This window comes from Rousettus aegyptiacus, unplaced genomic scaffold (assembly GCF_014176215.1).
Source record: "Rousettus aegyptiacus isolate mRouAeg1 unplaced genomic scaffold, mRouAeg1.p scaffold_m13_p_7, whole genome shotgun sequence".
NCBI lineage: Eukaryota > Metazoa > Chordata > Mammalia > Chiroptera > Pteropodidae > Rousettus > Rousettus aegyptiacus.
Genome location: NW_023416310.1, coordinates 109,223,432 through 109,244,067, shown reverse-complemented (window position 1 = coordinate 109,244,067; position 20,636 = coordinate 109,223,432). Strand labels below are relative to the sequence as shown.

At 56.2% G+C, this 20,636-nt stretch overlaps 1 protein-coding gene across 1 annotated transcript in view; it reads right to left on the bottom strand.

The window, feature by feature from the left end:
• The window catches only part of OBSCN (obscurin, cytoskeletal calmodulin and titin-interacting RhoGEF), a 176,250-nt gene that overhangs the window by 55,813 nt on the left and 99,801 nt on the right, over positions 1 to 20,636 (bottom strand). The window contains 27 exon segments of the mRNA XM_036225074.1: positions 239 to 511; positions 1,075 to 1,347; positions 1,449 to 1,715; positions 1,888 to 2,151; positions 2,984 to 3,247; positions 3,556 to 3,819; positions 4,362 to 4,625; positions 4,937 to 5,133; positions 5,135 to 5,198; positions 5,522 to 5,785; positions 6,094 to 6,432; positions 6,559 to 6,722; positions 8,608 to 8,871; positions 9,425 to 9,563; positions 9,566 to 9,687; positions 10,029 to 10,299; positions 12,645 to 12,908; positions 13,225 to 13,488; positions 13,582 to 13,848; positions 14,756 to 15,022; positions 15,410 to 15,682; positions 17,113 to 17,379; positions 17,619 to 17,885; positions 18,561 to 18,833; positions 19,644 to 19,910; positions 20,000 to 20,266; positions 20,355 to 20,621. Coding sequence (XP_036080967.1) covers positions 239 to 511; positions 1,075 to 1,347; positions 1,449 to 1,715; positions 1,888 to 2,151; positions 2,984 to 3,247; positions 3,556 to 3,819; positions 4,362 to 4,625; positions 4,937 to 5,133; positions 5,135 to 5,198; positions 5,522 to 5,785; positions 6,094 to 6,432; positions 6,559 to 6,722; positions 8,608 to 8,871; positions 9,425 to 9,563; positions 9,566 to 9,687; positions 10,029 to 10,299; positions 12,645 to 12,908; positions 13,225 to 13,488; positions 13,582 to 13,848; positions 14,756 to 15,022; positions 15,410 to 15,682; positions 17,113 to 17,379; positions 17,619 to 17,885; positions 18,561 to 18,833; positions 19,644 to 19,910; positions 20,000 to 20,266; positions 20,355 to 20,621 — 6,636 coding nt within the window.

Genomic DNA, 20,636 nt, shown 5'->3' with positions numbered 1-20,636 from the left:
CCTCCCAGTCCTGGAGTCCATCCCAAGCACCCCACCCCAATCCCTGCAGACAAGCACACAGGGCACCACTCAATCCTGACATCTCAGTCCACCCAGAACTGCCCGTGTGCGGAGCTACCTCCCTGCCAGTTCCCTACTTCAAAAGTAGGGACCCTTGTAATCTGTCTCTGTCCCCCAACAAGACCAGGATGTTCCAGCCCCAAGTGTCATAAGCAGGGCAGCTGCCCCCACTCGCTACCTCGAACAGTGAGCTGGGCCGAGGACATGTGGATGCCCACATGGAAGGAGACGGTGCCCGCGTCCTCTGGTGTCACACTCTTCAGCCGCAGTGTATGGGTGCGGCCGTCCCGCACAGCCACCTCTGTGACCTCGTTGTTCTGCAGCGGCAGGCCCTGGAGGCGCCACTCCACATCCGTGGCCCCCACCTGTGACACCTCGCAGTTGAACTCCACCTCCCCATCAGCCTGCACCTCGGCACTGACCAGGCCCCGCACGATGGTCACCTCAGGTTCTGGAGTATGGGCGAGAGGTACCCTTTACCAGCCAGGTATGAACACCTGGGCCAAGCTCCCACTCCCCTTCCCTGGGAAGTCTTTCTGGATACTCCCACACTCCTCTCCTGCCACAGCCTCTATCTGCCCCAAAAAGCATTTATCACCCAGTGTGCCACACACACAGATCCCTCCCATGATGTTAAGCTCTAGGGAGCAGAGACTAGGCTGAAAGTGCCTCTGTTTGGAAGAAGTACGCAAGAAGTTGCAGTGTGGCGAGCGGCCTCTGTCCAGCCCCACCCTGTGGCCAGCCCTGCCCTGGATGGGACATCAGGGAGGCAAGACTTCAGACAGACAGGCAGATGCCCAGAGAGAGTGGCCCAGGTCAGGCTGCCCCATCTGTCAGTGTCCAGGGGCCACAGCCTGTTTCCCCACTGTTGACAGAGGAATGGTACAGAAATGAGAAAGGAGAGCTTGAGAGCTTGTAATCACAGGAGCCTGAGAGCCGCTACTGAAACAGCACCTGGAGAGAGGGGGTCCCCCAAGGCAGCTATAGAGGAGTGGGTGTGACAGGAGGACTCACCTCTGACCTTGACGGAGGCCAAGGTTTTCTGGCCACTCACCACGCAGGCGTACTCGCCTGTATCCTTGGCCTCAAGCCCATGGATCAGCAGCTCACATGTGGCCCCCTGATAATGCATCTCATACTTGGGGCCTGCGTGCAGCTCCACACCCTCCTTGAGCCACTGCACTGGGGCGCCGGGCTCCACCTTGCTCAGCTGGCAGCACAGTCGGGCCACACCACCCACCTCCTGCTCTGTGCCCTGTAGCTCAGTCTGGAACATCGGCCTGGGAGCTAGGGGGCCAGAAGGAGCACTTAGAGGTGCTGAGCAAGGCACCTCCTGCTCTGTGGGGGCTGAAGGACCTGGGTAGGGCAGGAGCCAGCAGGCAGCTTACCGCGGACAAAGAGGCTGGCCGTGCTCTGTGCATGGCCCGTGTCACAGGTGTAATGACCAGCATCTTCCTGCTCGACACTGAGCACAAGCAGCTCCACGGCCACACCCTCTTGCACCATCTGATACTTGGCGCAAGGGAAGAGCTGCAGCGAGCCTTTACGCCACTCCACGCTGGCACTCGCTCGGCTCAGCTCACAGCACAGGCGGGCCGTCATGCCCTCATCTACCTCCTGGGCCTGCAGCTCCCGGATGAAGTGCACAGGTGCAGCTGCAAGGCAGGGACATGGCGGGAGAGGAGGGCAGAGCTTCAGGCCAGGTTCACCCACCCCGCATGAGCCAGGGTCTCTTCAAATGGAATCCCAGGGCAGGGCTGCAGCCAAGAGGGTCCCCCCAAAGCAGGCAGGGCCTATGCAGAGGGCAGAGTTCACCTTGGGGCCCACCTGTGATGATGAGGGTGGCGCTGGTGGCCTGGGAGCCACAGGTGCATGTGTATTCCCCGGCATCCTCCCGGCGCAGGTCCCGCAGCACCAGCTCCACTGAACATCCCTGTTGCCGCAGCTCTCGCCGCCCATCGGCCTGCAGCTCCAGGCCACCCTTGCTCCAGACCACAGTGCTGGGCTCTGACAGCTCACACTGCAGGCTGGCCCAGGCACCCTCCTCAGCCTGCACATTCTGCAAGGGCTCCCGAAATATCACCTGTGGGGCTGCAGGGTGGGTGAGCAGGGGGGTCATAGGGGGGACACAGGGTCAGTCCCTATTCCCAGGCAGGAGACGGCCTCGCACGCCCAGGCAGGAGACAGCCCTCCACACCCAAACAGAAGCTAGGCCCCCATACCCAGACAGGAGGTGGCCCCCACACCCAGCCATGAGCTGGGCCTCCATGTCCAGACAGGAAATAGCCCCCACACCCAGGCAAGAGCTGGACCCCCATGTTCAGACAGGAGATGCCCCCTACACTCAGCCAGAAGCTGGGCCTCTCCACACTCACTCAGCTTTGCTGAGGGCATAGGTCTAGCATGACCCATAGCTTCACCCCAGCTGCCTGGTTGCCCATAGGACCTAGGAGACTAGGGAGGGAGTGGGCATCATGGCTGTGGGTCCACTTCAAGGGAAAGACTATGAATGAGTTGCAAGAGGACTCTATCTCTGACCAAGCTAATCTCATGATGGCCATCACCGGGATGCCCATGGGCAGGGCTGTGCCCTGCCAGATCATCAGGATGAGGGTTCTTCTCAGGCCCCTGGGGCAGATCTTGACTAGAGGCTGTGGGAGGAGGAAAGTTGAGAAGACAGGAGGAAAGGCACAAGCTGGGATTCTTCCCCCACCACCAGGACTGGCCAAGTGAGGTCATTTGGATGGAGATCACTACCCAGACACCAGGACACCAAATAACTCTGTGGCAGGTAAGCCGACAGGGGAAAAAGGAAACTGCCCAAGGTACAGAGAAAGCGAGAACACATGAACACCCAGTGTGGATGCAAGAGACTAAAATAACAGTCACCCAAAGAGTCCATGTGGCCACATGTGGTCATTACCCCTGATGGTCAGCGTGGCCGACGTCCTCTCCTGCCCACACACGCACGAGTACTCCCCAGCATCCGCCACGGCCAGGCCCCGGATCTCCAGCTCACACACGGCCCCGTCCTGCCTCAGGCTGACTCTGTCCCCAGCTCTGAGGGTCTCGGGCCCCTTCCTCCACTCCACGGGGGCCGCCTTGCTCAGCTCACAGCGCAGCGTAGTTGTGGCCCCTTCTGTGGCCTCCTCATTCCTCAGGCCCTTTGTGAACTTGGCAGGCAGAGCTGGGAAGAGTCAGAGTGACAGAGAGCATCAGACTGTTGGGGGACTCTGTGTCCAGGACAAGGACACCTACAAGGACCACAGCATGAACTCGTGAACAAACGCACATTGGTGAGAGAGGCAAATGGAACGAGAGAGACTGACACAAAGTACTGGACACGAACATCGGGACATGTGCTGGAGGAAGATCCAGGAGAGATCGTGGTACCCCATGGGACAGACACAGATGCCCACTGAATCCTATGAGAGAAGGTGGTGACACACTGACAACGTGCTGACACCAAGCCGTTTGTTCACGTGTGGTCATTACCCCTGACGGTCAGTGTGGCCGACGTCCTCTCCTGCCCACACATGCACGAGTACTCCCCAGCATCCGCCACGGCCAGGCCCCGGATCTCCAGCTCACACACAGCCCCGTCCTGCCTCAGGCTGACTCTGTCCCCAGCTCTGAGGGTCTCGGGCCCCTTCCTCCACTCCACGGGGGCCGCCTTGCTCAGCTCACAGTGCAGGGTCACCGCGGCCCCTTCCGTGGCCTCTTCCTTCCTCAGACCCTTCGTGAACTTGGCAGGCAAGGCTGGGGGGTCAGAAAGACACAGACACAGTCAAACACCTGGGCACACAGATGAGACAGAGTGGAGAGCACAGAGAGGATACAAAACTCACGTAGACTTGAGCTACATGCTGAGTGAACCTAGTACATGCTGTAGACCGTGGCTTTCCTCAGCCAAGCCAGTGAATAGTGTGGCTGTGGCCACTTTCATGGACTCCTCAGGCCTCAGGCTTTGTATGAAACTGGTGGTCAGGGTAGGGAAAGTCGGAAAAACACGTGGAATATCAGATTCCGAGGAGAGCTTTGGGGCAGGTCCTGACAGGACAAACGTGATACAGACTTACAGGACAAGACAAAACAGTGGTGACATGAGGGGTGAGAAGTGACTAAGATGCTGGTTTCTCCTTGTTTTCACAACAACCCGGGAAGGTGTAAGGGGCTCTGTGGAATTATGGGAAGAGGGTGACACTGAGATAAGAGAGAATGCAGAATTATTGCAGCAATTTTCATGAAGTCAATAACTGGACACCAAAACACAGCTCTTCTTGGCCACACATGGTCATTACCCCTGACGGTCAGCGTGGCCGACGTCCTCTCCTGCCCACACACGCATGAGTACTCCCCAGCATCCGCCACGGCCAGGCCCCGGATCTCCAGCTCACACACGGCCCCGTCCTGCCTCAGGCTGACTCTGTCCCTAGCCCTGAGGGTCTCGGGCCCCTTCCTCCACTCCACGGGGGCCGCCTTGCTCAGCTCACAGTGCAGCGTAGTTGTGGCCCCTTCTGTGGCCTCCTCATTCCTCAGGCCCTTAGTGAACTTGGCAGGCAGAGCTGGGGGTCAGAAAAACACAGACACAATCACATATCTGAGCACACAGATGAGACAGGGAGTGAACAGCACAGAGAAGACACAAAACCCAAGTATACATAGACCATGTGTTGGTTTGGCGGATACACACCGTGAATAGTGGCTTCACTTTGTCTAACCTGTTCATGTGCCACAGAGCAGCCAGGAAACATGACAAGGACCATGAATTATGGAAGATGGAACAAAATGATGGCCATCAAAAGAAAAAGAAACACAGTAGAGAGATAATGGGCAGCCATGAAATGACACTCCATATGGCCACAATCGTCTTTACCCTTGACAGTCAACATGGCCAACACCCTCTCCTACCAACATACACACAAGAACTTCCTAGTGTCTGCCACGGCCAGGCCCCAGATCTCCAGCTCACACACAGCTCCACCCTGCCTCAGGGCTGACTCTGTCCCCAGCTCTGAGGGTCTTGGACCCTTTCCTCCGCTCCATGGGGCTGCCTTGTTCAGCTCACAGCCCAGTGGCTAGGATGCCTTCTGTGGCCTCTTCCCTCCTCAGACTCTTTGCAAATTTGGCAGGCAGGGCTGGGAGGGTCAGCAGAAAACATCAGACTGTCTGGGGACTCTGTCTCTAGGACACAAATACCCATAAAGACCATATAAACAGGTAAGGGCTGCGGTATAAATGAGAATGAATTTACATATGGCGACAAAGACAAATAGAATTAAAGGAAAGGAGATAACAGACTGGACACAAACATCAGGACGCCTGGACGGAATGATGGAACCAGGAGATGCTTGGGGACCCCAGGTGGAGATATACAGACAGCAATGAGTTTACAGGGCAGAAAGAGATAACAAGACGACAATTAGGTTCACTGGTCCACATAGCCAGACGTGGTCATTACCCCTGATGGTCAGCGTGGCCGACGTCCTCTCCTGCCCACACACGCACGAGTACTCCCCAGCATCCGCCACGGCCAGGCCCCGGATCTCCAGCTCACACACGGCCCCGTCCTGCCTCAGGCTGACTCTGTCCCCAGCTCTGAGGGTCTCGGGCCCCTTCCTCCACTCCACGGGGGCCGCCTTGCTCAGCTCACAGTGCAGCGTAGTTGTGGCCCCTTCTGTGGCCTCCTCATTCCTCAGGCCCTTTGTGAACTTGGCAGGCAGAGCTGGGAAGAGTCAGAGTGACAGAGAGCATCAGACTGTTGGGGGACTCTGTGTCCAGGACAAGGACACCTACAAGGACCACAGCATGAACTCGTGAACAAACGCACATTGGTGAGAGAGGCAAATGGAACGAGAGAGACTGACACAAAGTACTGGACATGAACATCGGGACATGTGCTGGAGGAAGATCCAGGAGAGATCGTGGTACCCCATGGGACAGACACAGATGCCCACTGAATCCTATGAGAGAAGGTGGTGACACACTGACAACGTGCTGACACCAAGCCGTTTGTTCACGTGTGGTCATTACCCCTGACGGTCAGTGTGGCCGACGTCCTCTCCTGCCCACACATGCACGAGTACTCCCCAGCATCCGCCACGGCCAGGCCCCGGATCTCCAGCTCACACACGGCCCCGTCCTGCCTCAGGCTGACTCTGTCCCCAGCTCGGAGGGTCTCGGGCCCCTTCCTCCACTCCACGGGGGCCGCCTTGCTCAGCTCACAGTGCAGGGTCACCGCGGCCCCTTCCGTGGCCTCTTCCTTCCTCAGACCCTTCGTGAACTTGGCAGGCAAGGCTGGGGGGTCAGAAAGACACAGACACGGTCAAACACCTGGGCACACAGATGAGACAGAGTGGAGAGCACAGAGAGGATACAAAACTCACGTAGACTTGAGCTACATGCTGAGTGAACCTAGTACATGCTGTAGACCGTGGCTTTCCTCAGCCAAGCCAGTGAATAGTGTGGCTGTGGCCACTTTCATGGACTCCTCAGGCCTCAGGCTTTGTATGAAACTGGTGGTCAGGCTGACTCTGAGGGTCTCGGGCCCCTTCCTCCACTCCACGGGGGCCGCCTTGCTCAGCTCACAGTGCAGCACGGCCGAGGCCCCTTCTGTGACTTCCTTACTCCTCAGCTCATGGGTGAACTGAGTTGGCAGCGCCGAAGAAGATCATATGAACAGAAGCCATCAACACCTCTGGAGGATTTGGGGCACAACATGAACACACAGGATGGATATAGAAGCAGAAAGGGTGGGGACATGGGAAAAGTAGCCAATCCACGTGTCACAGTGGGGTCTTCATGTATTCTGCCCACCAAGGTGCAGGACAGCCAGGGACCGGCTTCAGCCAGGCCTCTTGTCTTCTTAGAGGACATTTTGTCCTACCCATCACCTTCACACTAGCAAAGCATGACCTCTCCTATACTGAGCCCCAAGCCAGGCTTCTCCAGCCCATAGCCCACACACAGCACCATGAGTGCCTCTCCCGGGAAAGCTCCCAGAAGGTGCCTCCCAGTCATAATGTCCACTGTCTCATCATCATCCCTCACCTGGGCTCCCCATCCAAGGTGAGAAGTCTGCCTAGCACTGCCTACCAGGCACACAGGGGCTTACTGCATGCCCTTCCTGCCTCCCACCAGGCCCTGCCTCCTCTGCTGCTGCCTCGACCCCACTGTAACCCCACTCCTGGGATTCAGATCTCCCAGATCCTGATGGACTCCAACCATGGCCTCTCCCTGACCCTGACCCAGGCAGAGTGTGAGCTTCGGAAGTGACTGCTGACCAGGGCCCTGGTCACATTGGCTCATGGGCTGAATTGCATTCCTCAAAATGCACATGTTGATGCCCTTAAAGCCTAGACCTCAGGATGTCACTATATTTGTAAATAAGGTCTTGGAGATAATTGAGGTAAACTGAGGTCATTGGGGTGGCTTCTAACTCCCATGACTGGTGCCCTCTTCTCTCCAGTTTCTTTCTTTTGGAATGGGAAAATCTACCTCATACCTGTCCCACCGTTGTATCTGAAAGCACATAACTTGTCTGATTTCAATGGTTTCAACTAGAAATTTTGCTTCAAGATGAATCCTAGCTTATCTCTCATCCACATACGATTTAGATGAGATTTGGGACTTGGAGTTGACCTTGGATTGGATTAAGGCTTTGGGCTCTGGGGGTGGGGAGAATGTATTCTGTGTGAGGAGGGGGACATGCGTTTCTTCATGGAAGCAAGCAGTTATCAAGAGGTGAACTGTGTCCCCACTCAAATCTGTATGTTCAAGCCTTAACCCTCAGGACCTCAGAATGTACACTTAGGTGGAGATAGGTCTTTACAGAGATAGTTAAGGTGAAATGAGGCATTGGGGTGGGCCCTGATCCAATCTGACTGGTGTCCTTATAAGATCAGGACACAGACACATATGGAAAGATGGCCACATGAGGACACAGGGAGCAGATGACCATCTATATACCAAAGAAAGAGGCTCAGATGAAACCAATCCTGTTAACATCTTGATCTTGGGCTTCTAGTCTCCAGGACTGTCAGACTTAAATGTCTATTGCTTAAGTTATCTGTCCATGGCATTTGTTATGTGTGGCTTCATACAACTTCAAATGTCAATCAAACAATGCCGCTGGACACAGGAGTGTCCATCCTGTGGGGCCACCTTCTCCATGAACCTCTAATGATGCACCACAGTCCTGTGCATATCCATCAAGTGACACGCATACCCCAACTGCACACCTAGGGTCCAAGGGGGCGAGCATGTCTGCAGCCCTTCCCACATGACGGTAGCTCAAAGGAACTCTCCTGGACCCTGACACTTGCCTGCTGGTGCTTCCTTTGGGCTCCCTGCACTACCCACCTCTGGGATCTGTGTCCCCAGGGCCTAGAATGGGCCAACCAGTGTGTCCTCAGTGTATGTTTGTGGGATGAATCAGATAGATGATGACTGTGGTCTTGAGATGACAGAAACAGCAAGAGACAAGGGGAGAACACAGAACAGGTGGCAGAGAGAAGTCACTCAGCTGGCCACACGTGGCTGTTACCCCTCACAGTCAGCGTGGCCAACTTCCTCTCCTGCCCACACCCACACAGCTACTCCCCAGTGTCCGTCACGGCCAGGCCCCAGATCGCCACCTCATGCATGACCCCGTCCTGCCTCAGGCTGACTCTGTCCCCAGCTCTGAGGGTCTCGGGCCCCTTCCTCCACTCCACTGGGGCCACCTTGCTCAGTTCATAGAGAAGTGTGGTTGTGGCCCCTTCCGTGCCCTCTTCATTCCTTAGGCCCTTTGTGAACTTAGTGGGCAGGGCCGGGGGGTCAGAAAGACATGGACACAATCATACAGACACAATCTGAGCATATGAATGAGATGGGATGAGGACAGCACAGAGAAGACACAAATGCAAGAACACACAAACCACATACTGTGTGTGGCAAGCACATCTGTCGGCTGTGAAAACCCCTAGTCAAGATGTGCACATGTAGGCATGGCCACTTCTCTGGCCTCCTCAGGCCTCAAGATTTGTGTGATTGTGGCAGGAAGAGTTGGAAGTATGGGAAAGGCACATGGAACACCATGTTCTGTGAATTTTGGAGCAAGACATAAAATAATGGAGAAAATGGTGCAGACTTTGACAGAACAGCAAGACAGAATCAGTGGTAACATGATGGATGAAAAGTGGCTTAGACGCTGGTTTCTCATGGTTTGTACAACTGCCAAGAAAGGCAGAGGGATTCTGTGGAATTATGGGAAGAGGGTGACAATGAGAAAAGAAAGAACATGTAATTAGTACAGATGGATGCCATGAAGTCGACAATTTGACACCAAAACATGGCTCTGTTTGGCCACACGTGATTGTTACCCCTGACGGTCACTGTGACCAACATCCTCTCCTGTCTGCACATGCATGAATACTCCCCAGCATCTGCCACAGCCAGGCCCCAGATCTCCAGCTCGCACAAGGCCCTGTCCTGCCTCAGGCTGACTCTGTCCCCAGCTCTGAGGTCTCGGGCCCCTTCCTCCACTCCACGGGGATTACTTTACTCAGCTCACAGAGCAGTGTGGTTGTGCCCCCTTCCATGGCCTCCTCATTCCTCAGGGCCTTTGTGAACTTGGTGGGCAGGGATGGGGTGTCAGAAGGCCCCAGAGAACATAAGACAGTCTGGAGGACTTCATGACTAGGACAAGGACACCCACAAGGACCACACAAACTGCTAAGGGCCATGACATGAACTAGTGAACAAATGTGCAGATGGTGATGGAGGCCAATAAAGTGAGAGAAAAGGAGAACACAAATACATGGACACAAACATCAGGACAGCTCAATGGAGAGATGGAGCCCAGAGATACTCAAGGACTTCAGTGGAAGACACAAACCCACAAATATTACCAGTGAGAAGGTACTAAAACAGTGACAATGTGCCAACACCAAGTCATTGGTCCATGTGGCCACATGTGGTCTCTACTCTTGACGGTCAGCATGGCCAACTTCCTCTCCAGCCCACACACGCACGAGTACTCCCTGGCATCCGCCATGGCCAGGCCCCGGATCTCTAGCTCACACACGGCCCTGTCCTGCCTCAGGCTGATTCTGTCCCCAGCTCTGAGGGTCTCGGGCCCCTTCCTCCACTCCACAGTGACCACCTTGCTCAGCTCACAGTGCGGCGAGGTTGTAGCTCCTTCTGTGGCCTCCTCATTCCTCAGGCCCTTAGTGAACTTGGCAGGCAGGGCTGGGGGTCAGAAGGACTCAGAGAACATCAGACCGTATGAAGAATTTGGCAGTGAGGGCTGGACATGGACACTTGACAATGAAACACACCTGACAGCAAACGAGGAATAAAGCATGGACACAATGGTGGGGAGTGGCACCCATCCTGATCAGAGCCAGTAAGGAGACGAAGATGCTGGGACCCTCAGTGAGGACCTCTGACCAAGACAGACACAGGGGAATGGCCAAACTTTCAATGGACATACAAACAGAGATATCTGGAAATCTCCTGTGGCCCTACCTGCCTCAGACCGTATCTGATAGTAGATTCAAGAGTCCAGGCCCCTTCCCTCACCCTACATGCCAGGCTGCTCAGCTCACAACACCGTGGCCATGGCCCCTTCTTTCTTGGCAATTTGTGATCCCAATAGTTATGGCTGGGGAAAGGAGACATGAAAACGGCTGCCTAAATCTCTCCCACAAGTTTGAACCAGCACTCACTTTTTGTAACCTCCTGCAGCTCCTAAGGCCAGAGCCTGGAACTAAGTAAGACTGACCTGGACAGACCAGAGCAAGGAACTCCCCAGTTGGGAGGGAGCAGAAGCCACCCTCCTCCCGGTACAGCTGTCCTTGGGATCCACACACTTCTAGAAGCAGCTCTCTCGGACTGCCTACACCTAGTCATCTTCAGTCCTGGCTCCTGAGTGACAACCCTCTGAGCCCATGTTCCTTCGGTCTCCCAGCAGGTTGACCAGTGTGAGAGCCCAGTGCCTTTGTGCTAGGAACTCTGCTCTGTCCATGCAATTCAAGGAGTCGTGGTGGTAGCCTCTCCCAAAGGTCTAGACATTTGTGCACATGACAAGTGATTCTGGTCTCCAGAATTCTCTTCTTCGCTATCTACCTTGTCATGCCAGTGGGTCTGGCCAGGGCCCAGGATGTGAAGCCACTATACACCTAGGTGTCCTTCCCTCTGCTCCTTCTGAGATATCCCAGCCCCTGTGCCTTTACTGATGTTGCTCCTGAGACTTTCCCAGTATACAGAAGGGGATTCATTTGGCCTCTGTCCATCTGCTTCCCCTTCAGGAAATGACCATGGCCTTACAAGGGCCCTCAAGAACCCAGATCCCCTGCATGGGGACCTGACCTGTCACCAGTCCACCAGCCACACCTCACCATGGCTAGTCCCCATCCTGATTTCCCAACTCTTGAGAGTTTCAGGTTCCTTCCACCACTCTCTGGGGGAGCCTTACTCAGCTCACAGTGCAGCATGGACGGGGTACCTCCCATGGCCTTCACAGGCCTCAGGACTTTTGTGGATTTGGATTCAGGGCTGGGAAAAGTCAGACTGACACACAGACTATTGGACAAGGAACTTGCAGCTTGAAGGAACAGGCTACAAATACCAAGCTGGCAACACAGGTACCTCTTGAAGGTGGAGCCCCAGTGACACCAGGCAGGGCACTTGCCCACACGGACTGCTCAGATGCAAGAGGATGCCCACCTGCCCCCCTGCAGGGTTGCCCACAATTCATCTGGCTGTCATCTGTTCGGTCCCTAAGCTGTGGGCCAACCCATCTGCTCCAGCTGAGCAAGCCGCTACCCCACCCTCAGCCTGAGCAGTCAGGCCGAATCTACCCCAGACCACAGGCCACAGACTGGTGAGCCCTCTGCTGCTGTAGCCGAAACCTGCCATGTACACAACACAGAGTGGACACCCACCAACCCACCTGCCACAGACACGAGACACAGAACCCCACCACGAATGGATGTCCACCATCCCTTCCTGACTAGGGCTATGCTCCCTAACCCAACCCTCCCTGTCCCTCAAACTTCTGTAGACCTCACTTCTACCTCATCTTCCACACCCACCTCATCTCTACCTCACCCTCCACACCTACCTCACTCCATCTCAGCCCACACTCATTTCACCTCCACCTCACCTCCTACACCTACCTCACCTCCCATGATAACCAGATGCTGACGAATGGACCCCGGTCCTCCTACATGGCCATCTCATGACCAGTCACATAGGTTTGGCTCCCTCCTTCAATCATACCCTGATATCCCTGCCTCAAGGGCCACACGCAGATCTACTTCCTAATCCTCTTAGGCACGTCCCCCTCAAGAGGACTATATTCTACCATTTGTGTTGCATGGCTGCCCTGTTCCTCTCCCCCAGAGGTGACCCAGTAAGGGAGCCCCTCACTCTCGGCTCCTTATTTGAGGAGGCTTCATGCAGCCAGGTGCTGACAGCCATAGGAGGGTAAGAGACACAGACAGAGACAGAAATACTGACACAGAGGGGCATAGTGAAGGGTCATGCTCAAGCCCTCAGACACAAAGCCAGGGCTCCACATGGTCACATGCAGTCTTTACCCTTGACGGTCAGTGTGGCCGACGTCCTCTCCTGCCCACATACACACGAGTACTCCCCAGCGTCTGCCACATCCAGGCCACGGATCTCTAGCTCACACAAGGTCCCATCCTGCCTCAGGCTGATTCTGTCCGCAATTCTGAGGGTCTCAGTCCCCTTCCTCCACTCGACAGGGGCCGCCTTGCTCAGTTCACAGCACAGTGTGGCTGTGGCCCCTTCCATAGCCTCTTTGCTTCTTAATCTTCCTATGAACTCGGCAGACAGGGCTGTGGATGGTCAGATAGACACAAAACGTAAAATTCTGTGAACAATGTTGGAGATGGGACATGATAGGACAGAGGACATGACAAAGACTCAGACAGGACAACATGACAAAACCAGCAGTGGTACAAGTAGTGAGAAGTGGCTCAGATGCTGGTTTCTTACGTCTGACGATATCTAAAAGGGTAAAGGGATTCCGTGGAATTATGAGAAGAGGATGACACTGAGACAGGAGAGAACATGGAATTAGTGTGGACGGGTGTCTTGAAGTCAATAACTGGACACCAAAACACAGTTCTGTTGGCCATATGTGGTCCTTACCCCTGACAGTCAGTGTAGCTGACGTCCTCTCCTGCCCACACACGCACGAGTACTCCCCAGCATCCGCCACGGCCAGGCCCCGGATCTCCAGCTCACACACGGCCCCGTCCTGCCTCAGGCTGACTCTGTCCCCAGCTCTGAGGGTCTCGGGCCCCTTCCTCCACTCCACTGGGGCTGCCTTGCTGAGCTCACAGCGCAGGGTCACCGTGGCCCCTTCCGTGGCCTCTCTGCTTCTCATTCTCCCTATGAACTCAGCAGGCAGTGCTGTGGAGGGTCAGAGATGAGAACATTGTCATCCTCCCATGCACAAGGGGAGGGGCCACAAGGGGCAGCGTGGGCGGGGTAGCGCACTCTTACCCTTCACTGTGAGCGTGGCTGAGGTCATCTGGTCCCCATAGCAGCAGGCATACTGCCCGCTGTCCTGCGGCCGCAAGTCCCGGACCACCAGCTCCAGCCTGGCACCATCCTGCCGCATGCTGTACTTGCCTCCTGGCCGCAGAAGCTCATCCCCACAGCGCCACTCCACGGGCGTGACCACAGATGACAGCGCACAGCGCAGAGTGGCAGCACCACCCTCCAGCACCTCCATGTCCTTCAGCCCCTCGCGGAACTGTACCGGCCGTGCTGCAGAAGGCACAGGAGCAGCTCGTCCTTGCCCCTGCATCCTCCTGGGGCACCCCTAGAGTTGAGGAGGGGTGGGGGCAGCAGCATGCAGTGCAGGCAGGTCTACCTCATCCCTTCTACATTGGGGGCTAGTGACCATGTCCCTGAGACATCTGCACCTCCAGGAGGGGGAGCCAAACAAATACAAAGAAGAGCAGCATGCCACTGGCTGCATTGTGTCCCACAAACATTCACATTTGGAGCCCAATTCCAGGACCTCAGATGGGGCTATATTTGGAGATGGGACTTTAAAGAAGTTATTAAGGTGATATGAGGTCCCTAGAATGTGTCCTCACCCCATGTGACTGATGGTCTTATAAGAAGAGGAGGTCAGGACACATAACACAGAGGATGACCATGTGAGGACACAGGGAGGAGATGGCCATTCACACACCAGGGAGAGAGGAAGCTTCAGGAGACCAGCCTTGCCTGCACCTGGACCCTGGACATCCAGCCTCCAGGATTCAAAGGAATAAATGTCTGCTGTTTGAGCTGCCCCGTTTATGGCATTTGTTATGCAGACAGAACTGACAAAGACAGATGGAAATGAGCCAAGCCAGGAGGAGGGAGACACAGAGATATTGGAATACAAGACAAAGTCAGGAATGGAGTAAGAAAGAGACTGCCAGAGAGGGCATCGACAGAGGGTGAGGAGCTCTACCAGCAGCAGAGACCCAGAGACGGGGAGGAGCACTGAGAGGGATGAGCTGCAGAGACAGAGATGGACAGAAGGGGACAAAGACTCCCCACACACATCAGTAGGGCAAAGACAGAAAGAGAGGGAGCTGGACAGAGTCCGGGGCCTCCTCTGCCCCGATGAAGATGAGAGCCATGGCTAGAGGTTGCCCAGCCCTGCCTGGGGGCTCACCATGGACCCTGACGATGGAGCTGCTCCAGGCACCCCCTGCCTCACACTTGTAGCGCCCGCCATCCTGCGGGGTGGTGCCAATGATGACCAGCTGGGCCCGGCAGCCCTCATGGCTCAGTTGGCACCGAGCCGACGGCCGCAGGGCTTTTCCATCCTTCGTCCAGTGCACAGGGTTGTCCGGGGCAGTGGTCTCACAAACCAGGGTCAGATCCTCCCCCTCTGTGACCATGGCATCTGTGAGCTCCAGGGAGAAGACACCTGGCTTCTCTAGAGACAGAGAGGGAAGTACAGGGCATTTGGGGGCTCCTGCCAGGAGAAGCTCCAGGTATCGCTGTAGCCCAGCTGACACCCCGTGTCGAGTGTCTGTCTGTTCATCTCAGGATGGGGACAAAGACAGAGCAGTCGGGATGGGGGGGCCAGTCAGGCTCTTTATGGCTCTCCATACTACAGCTGTGTGGTCAGGCCCATGCAATGCTGACCATGGGATCCCCTCTGCAAACCACATGCAATGATTCATCCTGCAACAACCATGCCCAGCCTCCTAAGCCCACCCTGGGATCCAAGTCCCAGCCCATGGCGCCTTCTCCGTGAGCCCCAGGACTATTCGGCACCGTCAGCCACATGGACCGGCCCCAGTCACAGCATGCAGCCCACCTGTGACCCGCAGGGTGGCTGAGGACCGCTGGTCGCCCGCTTCGAAGTGGATAGTGCCCGAGTCCTTGAGTGCGAGCTGCCGCAGGATGAGCACATGGTAGCCACCTGGCTGGGCCTTGATCTCATTGAGCTCGTTCGCATACAGGGCTGTCTTGTCCAGGAACCAGTGGACAGGCCCATAGTCAGCAGGAGACACTCGGCAGCTGAAGGTGGCTGAGGAGCCCTCCTGCACCTCGGCATCCCCCAGGTCCTCCAAAATGAGTATTCTCTGACCTGGGGGGCAGGGAAGGCAGGTCAGGACCCCAATGAGAGAAATGGGGCTCTCCCCTAGACCTGGGGTGGGCTCATAGCCAGAGCAAGCTGGTGACTCTAACAGGTTCAGGATGACAAAATCCAGGAAATGTAAGTGAGAGCTGAACTGGCCAAAAGTGTTTGTTTTAGGTCCATGGAGGAGCCCCAGCCCCCTCAGTCCTTCTGTAGAACATGCAATGACCCATGATGGCCTCTCCACGAGCTGTGTGCCCCAATCTGTCCATGCCAGTGCACCTGTCCCCAGAGTCATATAACACAAACAAATCTATGTTAACAGAAGAAATCACAGTGTGAAAGACCTGTGTAGTTATATCCAATGCTTTGGAAGTCTGACAATGTGAATTGCCAGGAATATATATATATATTTTGCTGCCAACTTAGGCCTGCCGATGCTTAGAAAAATAACCATAATCATGGAGATGGATATGTATCAGATTTCTCTCCACTCACGGGTGTCTTGAAGCTGCCAGACGCTAGACACCAAATGCTGGACATCAGATGCAGGGCACCAGACACCGGCCAACGAGCACTGGGCTCTGGGCGGTAGGCACCGGGCACCAGGCACCAGAAAGTACAGATGGCATGTCAGGACACAACTGGTCAGAGACAAGAAATTCTGATTCAAGGGCTGACACACACAGAGAAAAGGTGTTGGCCACACTGCCAGATGGGAACATGTGTGAGTACTTTAAGTTTTGTAAAGAGTGTGTTTTGTTACCATGTGATACAGCATCAACTGACTTTTTGATTAAGTGTGAGTACCCACCTTATGAGCAAATGAAGTATCTACCATGCTAACTAATGCTGTCAATGAACTCACTGGACTCATCAGATTTCATTGGAAAGGAGAAAGGAAACCAGAGCAAAGTTGCCTTGTAACTCTTACCTTTGGACAGACCCCAGAGGGGCCCCCAGCTTACTCCATGCTGGATGCTGGCCCTGGGGTCAGGAGGGCTGGGCTCAATCCTGCCCAGATGCTAACATACCCAAGGGCCCCATGTAAAGCCCCAGTTTCCTCATCTTTGAGATGGAGATGATGATGACCCTCACCCTGCATACCAGGTACACATACTACTCAAACCTGGAGACTTCCATGGGCAAAAGAGGTACATCCCTGTGTAGATACACACAGAGCTCACGCATGGGTCTGAGCACATGCCAGCATGGTGATGGAGCTCAGGAAACATGAATGCAGTAATAAATGAGGACCACAGACTCATTCACACAAGATCCAGCTGGGAGGGCCCCAGAGATGAGACAACCCAGGAAACCTGCTCCCAGAGATGGGAAAACTGCAGCTAGGTTTGTCTAGGGTCTCCAGGTCTGCTTTGAACAGGGCTTGTACCAGCTACACCATGAGCCATGAAATCTATGCAATGTGCCAGCCTCACCTTGCACCAGGAGCCGTGCCTGGGACCGCGCCTGGCCAATGTCGCAGGTATAGGTGTCACTGTCCGCCTTCTCCAGGGCACTGATGGTGAGCCTCAACGTCACACCCTCCTGGCTGGGTGCATGCTTCCTCGAGGCACACAGCTCTGAGAGGCCCTTGAGCCAGGTCACCATGGCCACCGGGCGCTCCGTCTTGCAGGTAAATACAGCCGTGCCTTTCTCCTCCACTTGCAGATCGGCTAGCTCTTCTGTGAACCAGTTTGCCTGTTCTGGGGAGGAGGAGAGAAGGGGTGAGAGTAAGGCCTACAGATTCTACACAACCCCTTGGGACACAAGCAGTTTTCCTCCCAGCCTAACCATCCAACATCAAGGACCTAACTGAGCCCCCTCCCTCTGAGCCCCTCACTTTCTGCCTGACGCAGCAAAGCAGACATCTCAAAGGGGTGGCTCCATGCCATACTAAGGAAGAGAGACCATGGGGCTGTCCCAGAGTCCCTTGTGAGGCTACCTTCCACATGGAGGCTGGCTGTGCTCTTGGAAACCTCTGTCTCACATGTGTACTCGCCGGAATCCTTGAGCGAGGCTGCATGGATGACCAGCACGGCCCGTGTGCCCTCGGTGAGAAGGTCATACTTCTGACTCTTGCGAATGACCTTCCCGTCCTTCAGCCAGCGCACCGGAGTGCCCGCCCGTGACAGCTCACAGCTTAGTACTGCATCCTCTCCTAGAGCAGCTCTCTGGTCCTCCAGAGGCTTCGTAATATCCACTGGCCTCTCTGAAAGAAGCAGAGGTGGCCTGTGAAGCATGGCCACAGGCACAGCCACATCAAGGGTGAGGGCAGGGAAGGCAGTCAGAAACCTTCAGAGTCTGAGTCAGAGTCAGAGTCTGAGGCCGAGACCACAGATCTACAGCCCAAAACGCTGGGACATCAGACCCAGGAGCCTCAGAGTCCTGGAATGATGGGAGCTCCTACTGTGATAAGCAAGAGGCCTTCGAGAAAGAGATATGAGACCACAAGGCACTCTCGGCATCATTCAGAGCCCATGACTCAAAGTGTGGGCATGGCTGGTGCCAACTGTGAACCAAACGTCATTGACCTACATCATTATTTATGCTGGGAGCACAAGCTCAGAAATGGCCAGGGTGACCTCCCTGGCTCAGTGACCATGTGCCCTACAGCTCCCCTGGCAGCTGCACCACGGATGGGAGACCAAAATCCTGCTTCTGCCCAGAGAATGCAGATCCTTGCCCTAGAGACTGAGCCCGGGATGACCAGAAACCCACAGCACCCTGTCAGGAACCTCTGGTCCCCCACAATTGGCTAAGGGAAACAGTCCCTGGAAGCACCCCATGGCGGGCTACCCAGCCCAAGGCATTACTGCAGACTGCCTGGGGAGGGCCCAGGCTCAGCCTACAGAGATGCCCATCTGCCCGGGTGCCTGGTGCCCACCTCTGACGATGAGGGAGGCCTTGGAGGTGAGGCCACGCATGGAGAAGACCACCTCCCCGGCATCAGCCAGCACCACCTCTTGCACAGTCAGAGTGTACTTGCGGCCCTGACGCGTGGCCCGGAAGCGGCCTGAACTGCCCACCGTCTTCCCATTGATCATCCATGTGGCTATATCACCGGTGTCCTCGTGGGATAGGACGCACTCGAAGCTGCAGCCCTCACCCTCCAGCACCTCCACCGTCTTCAGCCTCTTGGTGATGCCCACATGCAGGTCTGTGGACCACAGGAGACAGCTGTCACATTGGCTAGGCCCCAGACACCTGTCCCTCGAGGCCAGTGCCATCCAGCCCCATAGGGGTCCCGACACCCAGATACTCTCCCTCCCCAGCCCCAGTCCCAGCAGGCCTGCTTCCCCTCAACAAATACCCCCTTGGTCTTCTACCAGTTTATGTGCTCCAGAAGAGAAAAAATAGGTGCCCCAAGAGATGTCATCTAGCCCTCGGTCAAACTCACTGCACCGCCCTCCCCCCTTTCCTGTGTCATCTCAAATCCCACCAGACATCAGGGACCCAGGACTATAAAGCTGAGCCAGGATGGTGGCACACAGGGGAGGCCACATGACCACCCAGTTGGGAAACCACACCCAGGCTGTGCCTATGGCCTGGGAGCCCTTCTAGGGCATCTCCTCCTCAACCCTCCTAATTCCCCCCACCTGCCTGACACCTCAGCCTCTTCTGCTCCCCATCTCCTGGAGACTCCAATGACTAGCCTCATACCTGCCCACACACATTCCCTGGTGCAGAGTAAATATCTCTGGTTCCTGTCAGAACTCAAGCACCCCTGGGCTTCTATCAGGCAGGGCCCGGTCCAGTCCGCCACGCTTCGCTGGCTGCCCAACGTCCTCACCCCACCTGCTTGCACCTACCTGGGCCTCCATGAGATCAAGTCAAACCCACTACTTTCTGAGCTTGCCTGACTTCTCCAGGCTCAGCAAACCAGCCTGGGTTGGCGGGACCCAGGGAGATGCCCCGCCCCCAGCGGCCCACGTCCCCGCCCCCAGAGTCCCCACTGAGCCCCACACACCGTGCACATTGACGCGCGCACGGGTCTCCTCAGTGTCCAGATGGCAGGTGTACAGGCCAGCATCGTCCCGACTCAGGTCATGCACCACTAACCCGCGTGTGCCCGCCGTGTGCAGGAAGTCGTACTTGTCGCTGGGGCCCAGCTCTACGCCATCCTTGCGCCATACCACGAGGGCCTGGGGGTCGGAGACCTCACACTGCAGAGCCAAAGTGCCCCGCTCCTCCGCGGACACATCGTCCAGAGCCTTTAGGAACACCACTGGCTTTGCTGTGGGAAAGGCATAGGCGGGTGAGCAAGGGAGCTGCCACCTCTGCCCGCGAAGACTCTTTCTGAGAGAACCCCCTGAGATGCCTCACCTCTGACTTCAAGGCGAGCGGAGGCTGACACCTTGAGGGAAGAGGCGCGAATGGTGCCAGCGTCTGCCCGCCGGACCCGCTTCAGCACGAGGGTGTGGCGGCGACCCTCGTGGGTAATCTCATGGAAGCTGTCATTGTAGAGGGTTGTCCCGTTGAGCGACCACTCCACCTCCTCGTCCTCGTGGGACAGCTCGCACGAGAAGCAGACGCGGCCCTCCTCCACAGCCTCTGCATCCTGCAGCGGCTGCGTCACCGTCACCTCTCGCGCTGCCAGGAACACAAGGCACAGCTTAGGCCATGCTACCGCAGCCTCCCCCAGGACCCTCCCGGTGGCTCTGTACCCCCTCCCCCGCACCTTCCACGGTGACCTCGGCACTGCTCTGGGCGCTGCCAGCCTGGCACCGGTAGACGCCAGCGTCGGCGGGCGTGAGCCTCAGGACTCGCAGCTCCGCCATGTGGCCCTCCAGACTCATTTTGAACTTGTCAGATGGCGCCAGAGGCTTGTCCTCCTTGTACCACTGCACAGCCTTGGGGGACGGCTTGAAGTCACAGGACAGGACCACCGACTGCAGCTCGCGCCCTGCCTTGGGCTCCAGTGGCCGCGTGAGCACGACAGGAATGTCTGTGCAGAAAGGGA